Genomic DNA, 16,855 nt, shown 5'->3' with positions numbered 1-16,855 from the left:
TATTTTGTGGAAACCTTGGGTAACTGTGCTTGACAGTAGTCACTAGGGCTGTGCGATATGACCAAAATCTCATATCCCGATATTAAGACATCTATCGTCCGATAACGATATAAATCACAAAAATGTAACATTTTCTATAAATTCTGTGAATCTCGGGCAGCTCGACTTGCGTTTAAGTGTTTCCAGCTGGGCGTCATGTACCTGGAGTTGAGTGTTTTAACCGATGCATGAAACGATACATTTTTAGACATAAGTTGTAACGGCCGCCGTTTTTATACGGCCGAGTATTTATTACACAGCGTGCTGCGGCGGAAAGCCTGTTCTAACGTTTGAGTCTAAGGTTTATTTTTTAGCACCTGACGGCTCTTTTTTGCTTCTCATCCGTAAACACTCTGCATCTTTCACGTGATTCAGTTTATTTTGAAAAGTCTCAACAGGATCTTGAGCTTTTTTGTGAAAGGTTTATGTGGAACAAGCGGACACGCGGTGGTTTTACCGTCGTTGTTGCTAACGACAACGCATAAAAACAAACGCTTGTCTGTCTGTAGTGTGGTTATATAAAATATAAGAGAAAGAGAGAACTTTTTAAGAAATTAATATAGCCACTACAGTGACCATCAAAACAATGAAAAAATATTACCGTAAACAGTTTATTTTGCGACACCACGAAACAAACAATTGCGTAAAATGAAACGATAGACATTTTTATATCGTCATCCGATGTATATCGTTATATCGAACAACCCTAGTAGTCACGTTAGTGTAAATCATTACCAGGGGAGTCAAATATCTGAGTGGGAAGAGTGATCCATAGCGCTGATGTTTTACAGCAAAGAGTCTCCTTGGAGCGGTCTTTTCTCCGGTGTCTCCTCAGCTTTCCCTGCAATCTCTACTCAACTGCAGTTTTCTCTTCCTCCTTTCTAATTCCTTATTGTCAGGCAGCGTTTTTCCCTATTCTGTCCTGTTCCCCAGAAGGTGTATGTGTTTGTGTGTGTGTTGCTTTCTAATCGCTGCAGGCCTGCTCCTCCTGGGGCCACTCAGTCTGTTCATAGAGCCGACAGCCACTTGCTGCATTTGCGCCAGATTTCATTTGGAACTCTGGACCACGCTCGCTTTGTTTTCCCTGTCAGTTAGAAAAAGCATCCGTCAGAGTGGTGTGGAAGCTCCCAGAGGGAGACAATTTATTCCTCTGTGGCTGGAAAATACAAAACTAGAGGTATCAGGGACTTTTATATGTGATGACTAGGGACGAACCTGTATATTGTGTTGGTGTAGATGCCGTTTGCTTTTTTTTAAACTTTTTTTTTCTCTCTCTCTATAGTTAAACTAGAAGAAGATTGGTTGGACACTAGGGAAGACATTAAGAAAATGCATAAAAGATTGTCTGAATTATTTAGCAGTTTATTTCAGTTACCATCATAATTGTATAAATGGAAAATGAATAAGCCGAAGATTGATATCGACCAGCTCCTATCAGCTACTCTGTTATCTGCGTAGGCACCAAGCAGATAACTTAAATACAACTACTGTTACTATGTCTGTGTTTATACCGTCGATGATGTTACCTTGTAACCTCTGAAGATTTCTGATTAGTCTTCTCTCTGGGTTTATATTTGAAGGAATACTGTTGTAGTAAGCCAGTGAATGTCTCTTTTTTAGTTTCTAACTAAGACAGAGCTGTGACTTCAGGCTCTATCTATCATTTATCCGTACACCCTAAGACCTGCTCTCTGTTTGGACAAAGCCGATGCAGTATTTATTAATAGAAATGTTAAGGCGTCTTTCTTTGGCTGCATCAGCAAAAAGCAAGGCCATTAGGTGTGCCACTGAGAGTGTGCACAGAGTATTGTAGTAGAGTGCCTGTGCAGGTATAGTCTGTTAAGTTGCATGTATTGTGAAGACTTAATCTTCTGGTGTCATTATATTATACTTTTAACTGCTGCGTGGGCTTTCCAAATAACTGCCCAGGTTTAGTATTGATCACCTCCTCCCTGTCGCTCTGCCCAGTTATGTTTTTGTGACGACTTAATGTTTTCTGCTCACCTATGCAGAACTAAATATTGAACTGTTCTGTACAGCCTGCCTGTGCCCATGTGTCATTACGAGTGCAGTGATGCAGACAGCCCTGATATCAACTGAGTACTTGAGCAAGGATACAAAAAAAACCCCCCAAAACAGGGCAGGCTGGCTGGCTGTACATAGTGAATAGATGTTAAGATTATATTGGAGTCACTTGTCTTCAAAGGCAAGTCAGAAGTATTTGAACCTTCCAGAAAAGCAAGGACACAAGTCATTTCAATGTGTTTGTGCTTTGAAGTGGGTGTGGGTTAGCAGTTTTCCAGCCTGTAGTTCTCCTGCTTGGTCAGGTCTCTTCGGACATTTACGCATCAAATACCAAGTGTTGTGATGTAAAGCTAAGCTGGCACAAAATAGAGGTATATGCTCACATCACACTGAGCTCTCCAGGCCTGAACTTGATTTGATTTATTTGTCTTTGGTTTCTACAGGGAGAGCCGGGATGGACTGAGAACAATAAAAATCTAGTTTCATATTTCTACTGCAGTGTTCTTCACTGTGCTCCTGGTTCACTGCAGCATGTTCTCTCCCTGCAGTGCTAACAAAAGCTTCATTACAGGTTCACAGGCCCAAGTTAGCTGCGCAGTCCCTTCGCCAACTAGCCTCGCAGTATTGCGCTCATTCTTCTCATATTCACAGATGGTCTGAAAACCTGACTTGTGTTTGTAGTGAATAGTATCTCTGTGGGAGCTTATGTAGCACTATGCTTTCATATTGGGGATAGACTACAAGTCAGCACAAAGGAACGGAAATGTTGAGCTGAGACATAAAAAGTGCTGATTCATTTTCATGCTGTAAGTGATAAAAGCAGCCTGGCACTATATGTCTCATGCTGTACAATAGCAGGTAGTGGCAGGTACATAATTGACTTCATGGAGATAATCCACAGCTAATTTATGTTCAGTTACAGCAGTGAAAGCATAATGATCAATCTTATTTTTGCTTTTTGTTGTTTTATTGTTACCTGTGTTTGACCAAAGTGTTTGCGTTGGCCAATGCCAGTGAAAAACAGTAATTGACTTTTGCTGGAAATAAAAACGAACACCATATATAGTATCAAAACTGAGGTTTGATAGAATTCAAGTCTTAAAGATTATAACTTGAGTGTATAACGCCCTATATTAGACAGTTGCCTGTAATCTATTTAGGCCCAGTCACAGCAGCTGATGATGGGCATGGCTTAAAATTTAACCATAATATGTGGGAAATGTCTGCGTGGACAACAGCTGCAGCTGTCCTAGAATTTAATGACTCCTGACAGCAAGGCTCTCAGTTGCTCTTTTAGCTTCTTTTAACTGGGGGGAGGAGGATTTGTATCAGAAGTTTGCTGTATAAATAGGCTATTTATGCAAATTGCCTTAGCTATTTCCCCCCCCCCTCCCAGTTGGCAGGCAGTGACCTGCACTGTTTCTGTAATCAAGGGCCCTCCACAGCTTAGCAGAGAGGAGGCCATTTATTAAATCATAAACTGTCTCTCTGATGATGAGGGTAAAGATGATGCACTAGCATGGATTCACATCTTTAATATGGGTTTGACTTTCATCCTTTGATGCATGTCGTTGAAGAAGAAGAGGAAATTCCATCTGAATCCTCTTTGTAGCCTGCCGGAGAACAAGGTTAGGTTAGTTTTTCTCTCTCTCTCTCTGCCTGACTGATCTCCCATGTAGGATATCCCCGGCAGTTCTCGTCTGTTAGCCTGTCTCCCTCTTCCGCAGCCATCTGCTCGGTTCTGTGTATGTGTGTGTGTTTTCTGCAGCTGTCAACATACTAGACAGGACTATACTGTGCTTTCCAGGCCAGCAATGCCTGCCTGCTTGCCTTGCTCACGTAAGCCCCATCTCAAGAGGGAGTTCACTTAGGCTGGGTGTAGGTGGATTTATGGATGGAAAGCATGAAGAACTGCCTTTTGTGAGTCAATTTTGCATTTTGTTTGGAAAAGACCGGTGTATGAGGCCAGCTTAAGAGAGGCTATGTAGATAGATGTCTGTCACAAGAGGCACCATCTCTCATTTCAGTCTCAAGTCTCTAACCACAACCTCTCTCCATATTTTAGCATTAGCAGATTTTTGTAACCAGTGCTAAAAATAAATATTTACCAGTTAAAAAACATTTAACTCTTAATTGTTCTAAGCAGAAGAGGATGGATGATTGAAATACTTCATTTCTCTGGAAGTCATTTTGTTGGCCTCTTTTACATCATGTTTGGGCTGAACATAACACGGAAGCTTCTACGTCAATAATAAAACGAGCAGTAATAAAATTATTCTCAAATCTGTCAATCCGTCAGTTTTCTGCAAAACATAGATTGTGGCGGTAGTTCTGGTTCTACCCAGAGTGGTAGGAGGAACTCAAACGAGTAATCCACAACTTGTCAAAATAAAATAATTTTTAAACTGCATTGTTGTGTTGTCTTAGTAAGGCCTCATAAATAAATACACATAAAAATGTGTAATTTATTTATATTTTGTGTGTCTGAAAGCAGAAAAATATTGGCTAATATCATCAGATATTGGCATCAGTGATAAAAAAATCCTGGTTTGGTCAGCCTGTATTTGAAACTAGCTGTGGGACTCACTGAGCAACTCACAGTAAGATACTATGATGATACTTTGCAACAGCAGTGGTATCACGAGACACTTATTGTGTGATAGTCAGTATAGGCCCCAAAATTATTGTAATACATCACAGTATTTGTTTAAAAAATAAATAATTCGTACTTATGCCTTTTTTATGTATTTATTTGCTACAGTGTCTGTGTTTGTGTGCATTACCATTATCTTTCAGCTGTAATATATGAATTCAGTTAATTACCTCTGTGATTAGCTTCCCATGCTGTTTGCTATTTGCCACTGAGAGTTTCTTCTTCACCATGGGTTGCTTAATTTCATTTGATCACCATCAGGGGTTATGAAATATTTCTTCATAATTTTATTTTGTGTTTTGTCAAAACGACAGGGAAATTTGCCTCGAGTCCTTGTTTGTTTAAAAAGAAACATCCATACTGTCGCGGCAATGTATTTAATAAATATTGCACAAGGAAACCATAAGACATATTCCCGTATCAATAGTCTGTCCCACCACTGTTGTAAACATGCATTTGGAAAACACATAACTATTGATGCTTCAGGCAGTGTTGAGATCACCTGAAACACTGCATCAGAAAAGCAAGGGGCTGCGTTGGTGTGGGTGTGTTGCTGCTTGCTACAGGGCACCACTGAAAAGATCAAATACAAACTAGGAAGTCTGTTTTGTTTGTTCATAATGCACATTGATTCCTTTGTTTCAAATGTACTTGGCATAAGCAGGAATTTTATCAGGAGCGTATTAGAGTTTGAAGGTTGTAGAGAGGACTTGACAGCAATCGTAGTAAATACTTCCAGACTTCGTCATACCCACAGTTTCTTTGCTTGTCTAATCTCGCATGTTACAACAAGAGCCATCTGGGAAATGGGACAGTTTTTCTGGAATATCACCTCCTTTTTTTCTCCTTTAACACTCTTTCCTTGTCTGTAGTTTTAATCTGCAAAGTGCACCTTGGCCCATTAGTGCAGCAAATCTGAGCCCTCTAACTTGAGCCTGGATGAGTCTGTAGTGTACCGCATTGCTGCAGTCAGCAGCAGCATCCTCTCCAACTGCAGCTCTCTACAGGCATCTCTGAGAGACTGGTGCATTGCTCTACAATCTGCTACAGTCGCACAGTAAAAGTATTTTCTTAATGGGTTTAATATATAATAACCAACTACATAAAACTACAAGTCAAACCTCTGTTCCTTATTTCTGCTCCCATGTTTATTGAACAAAGCAAAGCATAGTAATTTCTGTTCCACTCTTCTATCACATCACTTCACAAATGTTTGTTTTGTGATGTAATGGAGCTTGCAATTGCTTTACATTAAAATTTGGAGGCTTAACCAGACAGTGGTATCCTGATCTAAACTAGAATAGCTACCAACTGTCTGAACAACTGTTACACAGCAGGTATGCATGAGTTCTGTGCTATTGTTATGATTGTTACTTTAATTGTGTCTGAGTGGATCAGATCACTGATGTCTTCAGCATGCATTATATCCTGTCCTCAGTGTTAAAGATTTGATTACTGCTGTAATTTCCTGTCTTCTCATATTGTAATTGACAATGATAACTGTGTTGCGATGTAGCATTTGTCATAGATTTAAAAAATCTGAAATGCTGCATTAATTGTGATGCTTGCTTTAAAGGTTAACTGAATTACGAATGTTTTGCTCTTGTCTTAATGGGCATTTGCTATTTGTGCTTGTATACAGGTCAGACTCCTAGAATGGAGCATTGCTTTCATTAATTTTTGATTGGGTTTGACTGGATTCATTGTTACAGTAAGAGTTATGGCCAGTAAGATATGAGTGCTTTGACGATGATGATGTTCCTACATGGAGCTATTGTTCTTTCCCTTTCTAACCATTAAAACAATATGATTTCTGTTTATTATTTCATATGAACTCCAAACTACTCTCAAAGAATTCTGAGAATCACATAAGCTGTTTGCTGTAAAGGTTAGAGTGGAAAAACTGAAAAACTCTTACTTCTCCACATAGTGCAACATATAATGTACAATAATATATTCTTAAATAATGTTTTTGTCCTAAGCTTGTCAAATATTGCAAAATATAAGACTGTAATAGCATCGGAGTGGCTTTTTACAAATGCTCTTTACCTTCAACCTTGCTGGAAAACTTAAATGTTGATCATCATCTTACATGCAACATGTGTTTATTGGCTGTCAATCCGAGTCAATGGGGTTGTGTGCAAAACAATGTGTCCTCCGATCCACATCAGTGAGAGATGATGATCCCCAAGGACTTTGCTGTGCTGTTTAGTAAATCTACTGTCATGCATTTTGCCCATCAGGGTCATGCCATCATCATCATCATCCGATAGCTGGAATGACCTGTGATCCACTGTGTCATGATTGAAATGAATGGGCAGGGAGCGTTAAACGCGTCCTTGTGAACATGGGACATGTATTCGCTGCCTGGGAAATTGATGGGAGGAGAAAGTCACCTTCACATTATCATTACGATGTCCGTTACGAGCCCTGAGTCACGTGAGTGCAGCCACTGGTGAAATAGGGTAACGTGAGGTTCTCCGCTCACAGCTCTGTCAGGGTGACATAGATGCTTCCTCCTCTATGCCCCTCTTAGGTCCCACAGAAAACTGGGTTAAAACATCAGTGCCGCTCCTCTTCATCACAGACTATGATGTCAATGTGAAATACTTTCTTGTTTTTAACTTATGGTAATGGCTGTTAATTTCAATGTGTGTATACATAACAACCCACCCAGGCTTTGCCCAGCTCGCTTGTTACAGACCTCTTTACAGCAATAGCCTGCTTTTCCAACAGACATGTGAATTATTCATAGAATCGAGTTGCTCTAAGCAGTGAATCAGCTGTGGTTTGCTGTAGAGAACACTCAAATGTACAGTACGAAAGAGGTTGATGCACTAAGGAGTTAGTGTGTGTGCATCTCGTTTTCTCGGCCTTAGTTTTTACTGTATTTTATCAAAGGACTAGGAGCATTTAATTATCCTGCTGTATGAACTGGTCATTTCCTGATTGCTCAAGATCTCTGTTAGGATATTCACTTTGTATCACTGAGCTGGAGGAAAATAAAGAGGTTAAATTGGTCTGGTGGTTTACTCATTCAGCTCATGTCTACAGAATGAGGACATGACTCCATCTAGTGGTGTAGTTGAGAAGAAACCCTGTGAAAATTGGAGAAGGTGTCAGGCTTACCCAGCTACTTTTGTTAAGATTCATGTTTTACTTAATACAGGATGTTTTCTAGGTTTGGGTTCAAAGTGTAAGCAAAAGTGGCACATTTACTTGGCATGGAATAGTTGGGGCAAATCGGATCTGGAGAGGTGTTTATTCGTGACTATATTTTACCTCCGATACACCAACCAGCTTCAGCGCTCAACTGAGGTACTAATTGGATCATTCAAGGTCATTATCCAGTTATACGTGCTGCTGCTGTTCTGGGAGGGCTTGTGTGCCTTTGTTTAATTAACCTTTTTCCTCCTGATTCTTTCAGGGGTGTGTGGTTTCAGATAAAATCTATTTGACCTCATACAGTCTTTTAATGTGGGTGGTCAAACAAGTGTAATAGGCTTCTGTAGCTGGAAATGTGGCAGTGAATGTGACATGTTGTGGATTATGTGTTTTATTTAGTGTACACAACCCAAGCATGCGGTTCTTATATTCAGCTATTCAGGGAAAAATAAAATGAACTGCAGTGTTGCAGTTAGGGATGGTATTCTGTATAGTCCATCAGTTGTATGCCACAGCGCACATCATTTCCTTTTATCAATGTTGGCATGTTTCTCTGACACTGACAGGCAAAACAATAACATCAAAATCACGGCAGTGGAGCTATTGCATATTTGAGTCACATGGAACTCTTTTCTTTTCTGTTCTGTTTCTTAAATGTGTTCAGACACAGAGATAACAAAAGACTTGTATTGAGGCTGAAAAACCGTCTAGGCCATCTTTTTTTTTTCCCATATAGATAATTGGTCTATAAGGGAGCCGATTAAGAATAAGGCCAGTTACTGGCATTACTATCGCTAAAAGAGTGCCAGTGTTGTAGTTCATTTTCTGATTAGAAAACCTAAAGTTTTCTGAATTGTGTGCTTCAATTTAAACATGCAACAGATATCTGAAACATTTGAATTGCTGAGATGAAGTCTCAGTCTGATGTAATGGCTTTACAGTTAAATGAGGGTGGGATTTTATTTATTTATGTTTATTTGTTTTTTTTATTACTATTCTAATGTTGACAAAAAGCTTGTCAATAACCAGTGCACATGCTTGCTCTCTTTCAGAGGCACTGAGAAGTGATAGACCCTGTGGTCCCTGTGAAAGAACTCCACCCCCGGCAGGTTGGCCACATCCCCCTTCCCTCCTGCCTCCATGTATCCTGAATCTACCACAGACTCCCCCGCTCGCCTCTCCCTTCGACAGACTGGCTCACCGGGCATGATCTACAGGTAAGCTGATGGATGCCAACACAGACAGACAGATGCAAACACATTTTGTCACGTGTAAGTTCATGTTTGTCAGTCAAATTAAGTGTATGAATTAGTATAGATATTAGACATGAAAGATTTACCTGTGGGCGTTTAATCATATTCCCTCAGACGGTATAAAAGATAAACTGTGACGTCACCTATTGGTTTGTGAAGCCTCAGGATGAGTGGTTTCACTCTTGCCATCTGGCTATTTTAAAATCAGGTGTGATGGAGGGGGCGGAGCTGAGAGTCAAGCTACTTGCTCATTTTCTTACAATTTGTTAATTGTAAGTTAGCTAAAGCTTGGGTAATTCTTCTTTCTGACACAAAGAATGAACAGTTTTACCAAAATGGACAGTGTTTCAGTTAGTATGACCCAAAATTAGTCACTTCTATAGGACTGGAAATCTTTTTGCAAACACAGATATCACCTATGGTGGTTATTAGAAAAAATGCAGGTTTAAGGCACTTGCACTTTCTTTAAAATCTATAGCCTGTGTTGTTGTTACCGAGAAAGTAAGTACACATTTCACATGCATGTACACAGTTACCAGTATTTCCAGTTGTGGTCAGAAGTTTACATACACTCATCATGGACATGAATGAGTTTTAATGATTTCTTTGAACTGTTCTCTTCCGAAGGTGGAAGGAGTGCACAGCATACATTTTAAATTGACTTCAAAAGGCAAGAGTTAGGTGCATTTTGGATTTTAATTTAATCCACACAGGGTCAAAAGTATAACTACACCCCCACTAATGTTTGGTTATATGTCCCATAGGAGCCAAACACCTTTGGTAGCCTTCAACAAGCTTCTAGCATATTTCTGACTCGCTACGCTCAGCAAGCTAACATTAACCATCTGGAGTGACCTTCACAAAGCCCAGAGCTCAGTCCTATTGAAAATTTGTGGACTACAAATACTACTACTGAGGTGGCTATAGTTCAGGTGGTAGACCAACTAATCAGAAGATTGGTGTTTCAATCCCTGTCTGCTCCAGTCTGCGTGCCAAAATATCCTTGGGCATGATAATAAGTTATTAAGTTGCTCTCCGATGCATCCACAGATACCAAAAATTGTCCAGTCAAGGAGCAACTTGCTAAACAGTGGGGATGTATTCATGACCCTGTATGTGTACTTTTGACCCTGTGTGGATTAGAGAAAATCCAAAATATTTTCAGACTTGTGCACCCACTTCTTCTTCTTCTTCTTCTTCTTCTTTTTTCTTTTTAAGTCATTAAAGATGTAATGCTGAACAGTCTTTCCACCATGGTAAGAGAACAATTCAAAGGAATCATCAAAACCCCAAATTACCAGACATTCATGCCCAGCATGAGTGTATGTAAACTTTTTCTGACAATTGTATAATATGTGTGTGTGCATATTAGAGGTGGGAATCACCATACATCCCACGATACGATATTATCACAATACTTAACGCACGATACGATATTATTGCAATTTTTAAAAAATATTTTGCGATATTCAGATTCTGTACATAAAGGTACACTTTATCAATATTCATTTTATCTAATATCAAAGTCTCACACTCAGTCTTTCTCTCATTTCAGTCAGTTTTATTGTTGACAAACTGAACGGTTTGTATTACAGTCTAGTCCAACTTAACTGAATGCAACCATCTGGTACAATTATAGCTATTCTGAACTATGCAATTTATGAAAACTATGCAGCCCATTCAGCAACTGAAGAATTTGAAAGTAAATTAAAACAAAATATAATTTTACATTAAATAAAAAAGTTTTAAACGTAATTAAAATAAAACATGTCTTAAATTAAAATAAGTAAACTGTCATGTTTATTGCTGCCAAAAAAAAGTTAAACACATTTGGACAGTGAAGGAATGTCAGGAGCACAAAAACCTTTTTTGTAACAAAATATCGATTTCTGCTGTCCCTGTATCGATACATTATTAGCAAACAAAATATCGCGATACTACACAGAATCGATTTTCCCCCCCCACCCCTAGTGCATATATAGCCTTTTACTGTTCTCTAAAAATGGCTTGTACACCTCTGCTAAAGTGAAATGGACCCCTAATTTGTGCTATAGGGTAGACACATTTAAAACACACACACACACACACACACACACACACACACACACACACACACACACACACACACACACACACACACACACACACACAGAATTTATATATATCTGTGTATTTTAAAGTAATTTTAATCTAAAAATCTACATACTGCTAATGGAGAGATGCCAAACTGTCTTTCATTGGTCTTGTAACAGTGTAACAATAAAGATCTATTCTATTCTATTCTACTCTAATGGACTAAGTTGTGTGTTATCATGTACTATGGAACTTCACCAGCAAGTGGCGCCAAATACTCAACCATTTCATTTGTTCATTTTTGTTAATCAGTTCTCTGTATGAATTTAACATTGCATTCATTACGAACTGATAGGATGCAGGAGCTGTAATATTCTGCGATCTGCACAGCACATAAGTTAAAGAGCACTTTTTGGATTCATGTAATGGAACAGTGGAAGTGGATGAGAGGAAATCTTTTCCTACCATTTTTGTCTTTACTGAGTTTAACTGTGGTCTCTAACTAGCGCAGCTGTGCCTTTGAGCTTTTCACCTGTACTAGCTCACGTCCACAGTTTCACAATCATCAATAAGAGTCACTGCGCAAGTATTGCATTTGACTAAACTAATGGCTTAAAATGGAGCAACAACTTCAGCTGAATTATTAGTGTTGCTTTATTTCTGATGATAGATGTAAAGTAATGCCATGGTTACACTGATGAAATATTGATAGCACATCATCTAACTATATATTTTTTTACTAAACGGTGTTTATTTTTCATCAGTACTTGTTTAATATGAACTTGCACAACAAAACAAAATGTACATGGTTTTTCAGCGTTATGTAGTCATGTAGATTAAGCAAACACATTCATTATGCATTCCTGCATAATGCTTCCATATAGCTCCCAACAAACAATGATTTATGATTTTAAAACTGGTGAAGGGTTACTGTGTAATTACTACTTTGTCTAAAAAACTAAATTGTAATATATACTAATCAAAAATGGTAAATGGCCTGTATTTGTATAGCACTTTACTTAGTCCCTATGGACCCCAAAGCGCTTTCAGGCATCCACCCATTCACACACTGGTGATGGCAAGCTACATTGTAGCCACAGCTGCCCTGGGGCGCACTGACAGAGGTGCCACCGGGCCCTCTGACCACCACCAGTAGGCAACGGGTGAAGTGTCTTGCCCAAGGACACAACGGCCGAGATTGTTGGAGCCAGGGTTCGAACCGGCAACCTTCTGATTACAAGACGAACTGCTAACTCTTGAGCCACGATCGCCCCGCAATAAAAAATGCTTCTAGTTCAGTCGTTTCATAAAACTATAGTGTGTGTTAGGGGTTTTTTTTGGTTTGTTTTTTTTCCCCTGGTACTTGTTGGGAACAGTTTATTTCAAGGCGTAAGTCATGTTGCCTGGACTCAAAAGAAAATAAAGCATTAAGTATTGTATGTGTACATTGCTACAGTATGAATTGTTATGATGTTTTATGTTTTGTCCTCGAACTCGCATAAATAACGTCATCTCAATTTGAGTGTTATACATTATCTGCATACATATCCTCATTGAGCCAACATATAGAACAAACAATGTATTGGGAAAGCTCCTTATAATGCAGTATTTTATTTTTCTCCCTCATAACTTTTGCGTACTTTTGTTCCCTCTCTGGCTAACACTCAACACCATCTTAGTGTCTGCATCTAACTCTTTGCCACTGCTAACACTACTTTCCTTTCCTGCTTTTATTAACTAAAGCTTTCCTTTTTCCTCCTTTCCCTTGCTATCTTCAGCGCTCGTTATGGGAGCCCCAAACGACAACTGCAGTTCTACAGGTACCTTTGTGTGTCTGACATTATTTTATTCTCTTATGTGTGCAGTGTAAATGTTTTTTTTTTCTTAGTTTACTATAATATTAACCTTCCTGCAGAGACTTGCTGTTCTGATATTTAAAACCATCCATCCATCCTCTGCAGTAGATAACACTTATCATCTACTATTTAGCTGGCAGTGCACTATCCAGCTTAAACCTGATAGGGGTGGTGATGGATTTCTTTGCAAGGTTGCGCATAAAACCTTTGAATCGACAATACTGGTCTGAGTTTTAGTCTTTTTTTTCCTTTTCCTGTCTTTTTTTTTCTTTCTCAGCAGTGACACCCACAGTCTCACTTCTCAAGCTTCAACATACAATTACGAAGTTTGTTTTACTGCCTTTTTTTTTTTTTTTTTACTTTGTGCACAACATAAATAATTTTTCCATCCATACTCTTCAACCTCTTTTGGACCTGAACATGATGCGCCTTAGTCTAAAAAACACATGCTATAGATGCAGAGATGATGGTATTTGGTACTCGCTCCGACAGTAGTGAGGTTTTAGATGGTCAGTCTTTAGGCTGCTTTACTGTAGGATCATATTTTATGGTCTCATATCAGGCCATATTCTGCTGATCCAGTTATAAAAACCCCTGACTATGTGGATGTGCTTGTAATGAGCTCACTATCGGATTTTTATCTTGGCGCCTTCTACATTTCTGTCCTTTTAAAGTGCAAATGGTCCCTCTAGCTGTTCCCCTGGCCTATGTGAGGGTATTGATTAAGCCCCCCCATCTTCATTTGTCGATCACTCTGACTGCCAAACGGCCTTATGCTGGGAAAGAAAGTTTCATTCCTGTCAGTAATCTCAACATTGTAGCACACAAACTGCAGGACTGGGACCATGATGGCTAGTACAACTTCTACAGTGTTACAGATGTGCTCTACAACTTTTATTGCTGGAACCCAGAATACCCACATTCATAAGGTCACTGAATAGTTTTATGGAAATAATGTGACTTTCATAGTCACAGTTAAGATCTCAACCCAGTTGAATACCTATTTGAGATTTTGGAACAATATCTAAGTCTTCACTGTTGTCATCAAAACATCAAATTAGGTCATATTTTTTTGGCACTCCATTCTTTGTGCACAGCTCCAGAGACTTGAAGAGGCAATGCCAAGGTACATTAAAACTGTTGTGGCGGCATTTGGGACCCCTCACTGAGAAATTTATGCTGGGGGTTCCTTTAATTGTCACGTTTCTGTAGTCATGTAATAACAATTCTGCTACACACAATTGATGCTGTTGATTAATATAGCTGTTAAAAACTTCCTTGTATCCACTGGTGCATGACTGCTGTTTTAATGTGTCAAAATTTTCTTCATTTCAAGCACAAGCTCTACTTTGTGCATACTGTTTGCATCTACTATATGACTTAGCCAGTCCAGAGCTGGACTATGATTATATACTAAACATGCCTTTTTGTTAACGCAGCAAAACTGAAAAAGATCTGTCTTGTTTTAAACCATTTGACAGTGTTTAGCGGACTGAGTTCTTTCCTGGTAAAGCTAAAGATGGTTGACTGAAAGAGAAAGAGAAAATGTAAATGTTTAATTTAAGCATGCATTACAGACGTTCTAAGAATATGTGCTATTCAGATTTGTAACTGGAGTTAAATGATTTTTTTTTTTTTTTTTTTTTTTTTTAATGAATTTTTAGTGACCTTTTTAGTTTGATAAATGAAGTTGGATAATGTGTGACTTGTAAGATCCTTTCAAATGATATGTCATGTGCATATGAAAAATGACAACATACATCCCATCCCCGGGGGACTTCACGTTTAAAGAAACCAAACACAGTTATACATTAATGCTAAATAAAGAAAATGTTGTGTAGTGTTCAGGAGTCCATGCTCTAGTAAAAACGATCTGTTCCTCATTAGTAGTACTTACTTATAGTATTACTTATAGTACAGTAGTGATTGTATGAAAACTTCCATATACAGATATGAGCCCCCCCTCGAGGTAAAACTGCTGCTTGGCTTCCAAAGTCATCATCTTCAGTGGTGTCACTCATCTTATCTTTCGAGTCATTATGCCAAAGTAGCTCAGCAGGTAGATGGGTTCATAGTGGCTTTTTCAGAAAAATGTGTGAATACACAGTACAGAAAGAATGCAACCAGAGGCATTTGCATATTTTTTCCAGCATATTTATGTGGATTACTTGTGTTTGCCACAATTGTGTGTGTTAAAATTGAACTTTAGACCTAAAATTTCATGTTCCCTTGTTCTTTGTAAGGCAGACACAGATATCATTGTTTAGTTCTGTGTGCAGGCAGTCATTATAGTCTAGCGCCCTCTAATTTTGCCTTTGGACTCAGCACAAGGCTACTGAGATGTAGAGAGATGCTGCAAGGGTCCTTAACTGGTGTGGCCTTTGTTAGAGAGTACTTGAACATGCCCGGTGGTTTGTTCTTCTCTGTGCATACACATATAGTCTGTGTTTGCTTGAGTGTGTGTGTGTATTTATGTTTTGTGTGCGTGCAACACTCAACCACTCATTACTGTCCAGCTCTTAGTATTCTTTCCTGTGGAACAACAATCAGAGGCTTTTAGTGCAAAAGCTTTGGTGAATAATTCAGGGCTGATATTATTTGCTGCGGTGAGCAGAAACAAGACGGGCCACTAAACGACATAAATGGATTTCTTCTATGAGATCTCACAGGGAGGGGAAGAGGAGAGGTGTTGGTTGCAGTGATAGACGAAGGTCCAAATGGTGAGGGGAGGGATGTACTCGCTTATTCACTAATTGGTTTAGACGTTTCCTAGTAAGACACTCCCAGTTTGGGTGGACCTGCTCCATCGCTGTCTGCAGTGTGTGTTTATAAGAGCAGACTGGCACTCCATAACCTCGCTCATGAGCCGACCTTCAAGAAATCGGGTGAGTTTGAGGAAAGATTTGCACTCATGATCACACGAGTGCGTGTGTGTGTGAGGGGTTCGTGGACTGAAGAGCGTGTGGGTGTGTGGATGCATGCTGCCTAGCCTGAATTGTCTGCCTATATTTATGTCTTAGTAGTTTAAACCAGTAGTAAGGGAAGAGCCCGAGATATCATAATGGTGTCAACAATTTGACATTTAAAAAAAAAAAAAACTATATCAAAATCTCACTTATTGTTGATTTTGAGTTTGTCGATGATTAGTTGGTTTTATTGAGTTTGTTGTATATGGTGTGAGATTATTGCTTAAAAATTTTTAATTTTAGAATGAGGTTTTGTTCTTTGCGCCAAAGTGTGTCCAGATGCAAGGAAGCTACTCTTCAAGTGTATTTGTCAGTGAAATGTGATTTTGTGGGGGTAACAAAGAACGTACAATGACTTAGACAGAATGTAGTTAAGGATACAGAAAAGATCAGTTTGTAGTGTTGTAGGTTTTACTTAGTGTTTATTTATTTGTCCTATTAAATGTCACTAAATTACTTGTTTTTAGCCTTTTTTATTTTTTATTTTTTTATTTTTAATGTTTTTCAGCACCCATTTATTTACCACGTCGCTGTTTTGTGTATATTTAGTGTTGTTTCCTGCTTTCAGACCTATGTAGCAATAATGTTCATATAAAATTTCAGTCTGACAATGTGATACGTGGCTTTTACTGAGGAAAAACTGCTTTGTGGTCATTGCTGACTGGTGCATTTGGCATTAAGTTACATTCTTGTAGTGATAGTGGACTTGATGCAGTGCTGCCCCCTGTTGATTAATTTCAGCATAATATTTTTCTTTAAGATCTGAATGATGCAGCAGTTGAATGGAGGATGAGGAAGGAGGACTGTGTATTTCCAAGGGGAGCA

General features: G+C 38.9%; 1 protein-coding gene across 4 annotated transcripts in view; it reads left to right on the top strand.

The window, feature by feature from the left end:
• kcnab2a (potassium voltage-gated channel subfamily A regulatory beta subunit 2a) overlaps positions 1 to 16,855 on the top strand; it is a 106,833-nt gene that overhangs the window by 39,038 nt on the left and 50,940 nt on the right. For 3 of the 4 annotated variants that reach the window (XM_084928707.1, XM_084928708.1, XM_084928709.1), the window contains exons 2-3: positions 8,935 to 9,099; positions 12,987 to 13,028. In XM_084928707.1, coding sequence (XP_084784833.1) covers positions 9,023 to 9,099; positions 12,987 to 13,028 — 119 coding nt within the window. In that variant the 5' untranslated portion in view covers positions 8,935 to 9,022. The remainder of the gene's footprint in view (positions 1 to 8,934; positions 9,100 to 12,986; positions 13,029 to 16,855) is intronic. The other variant, XM_084928710.1, reaches the window with a different exon arrangement.

The sequence above is a fragment of the Perissodus microlepis genome, chromosome 5 (genome assembly GCF_051167445.1).
Source record: "Perissodus microlepis isolate ML-2025 ecotype Zambia chromosome 5, ASM5116744v1, whole genome shotgun sequence".
NCBI lineage: Eukaryota > Metazoa > Chordata > Actinopteri > Cichliformes > Cichlidae > Perissodus > Perissodus microlepis.
The sequence above is the reverse complement of the archived record's forward strand: the minus strand, read 5'-3'. Positions and strand labels throughout refer to the sequence as shown.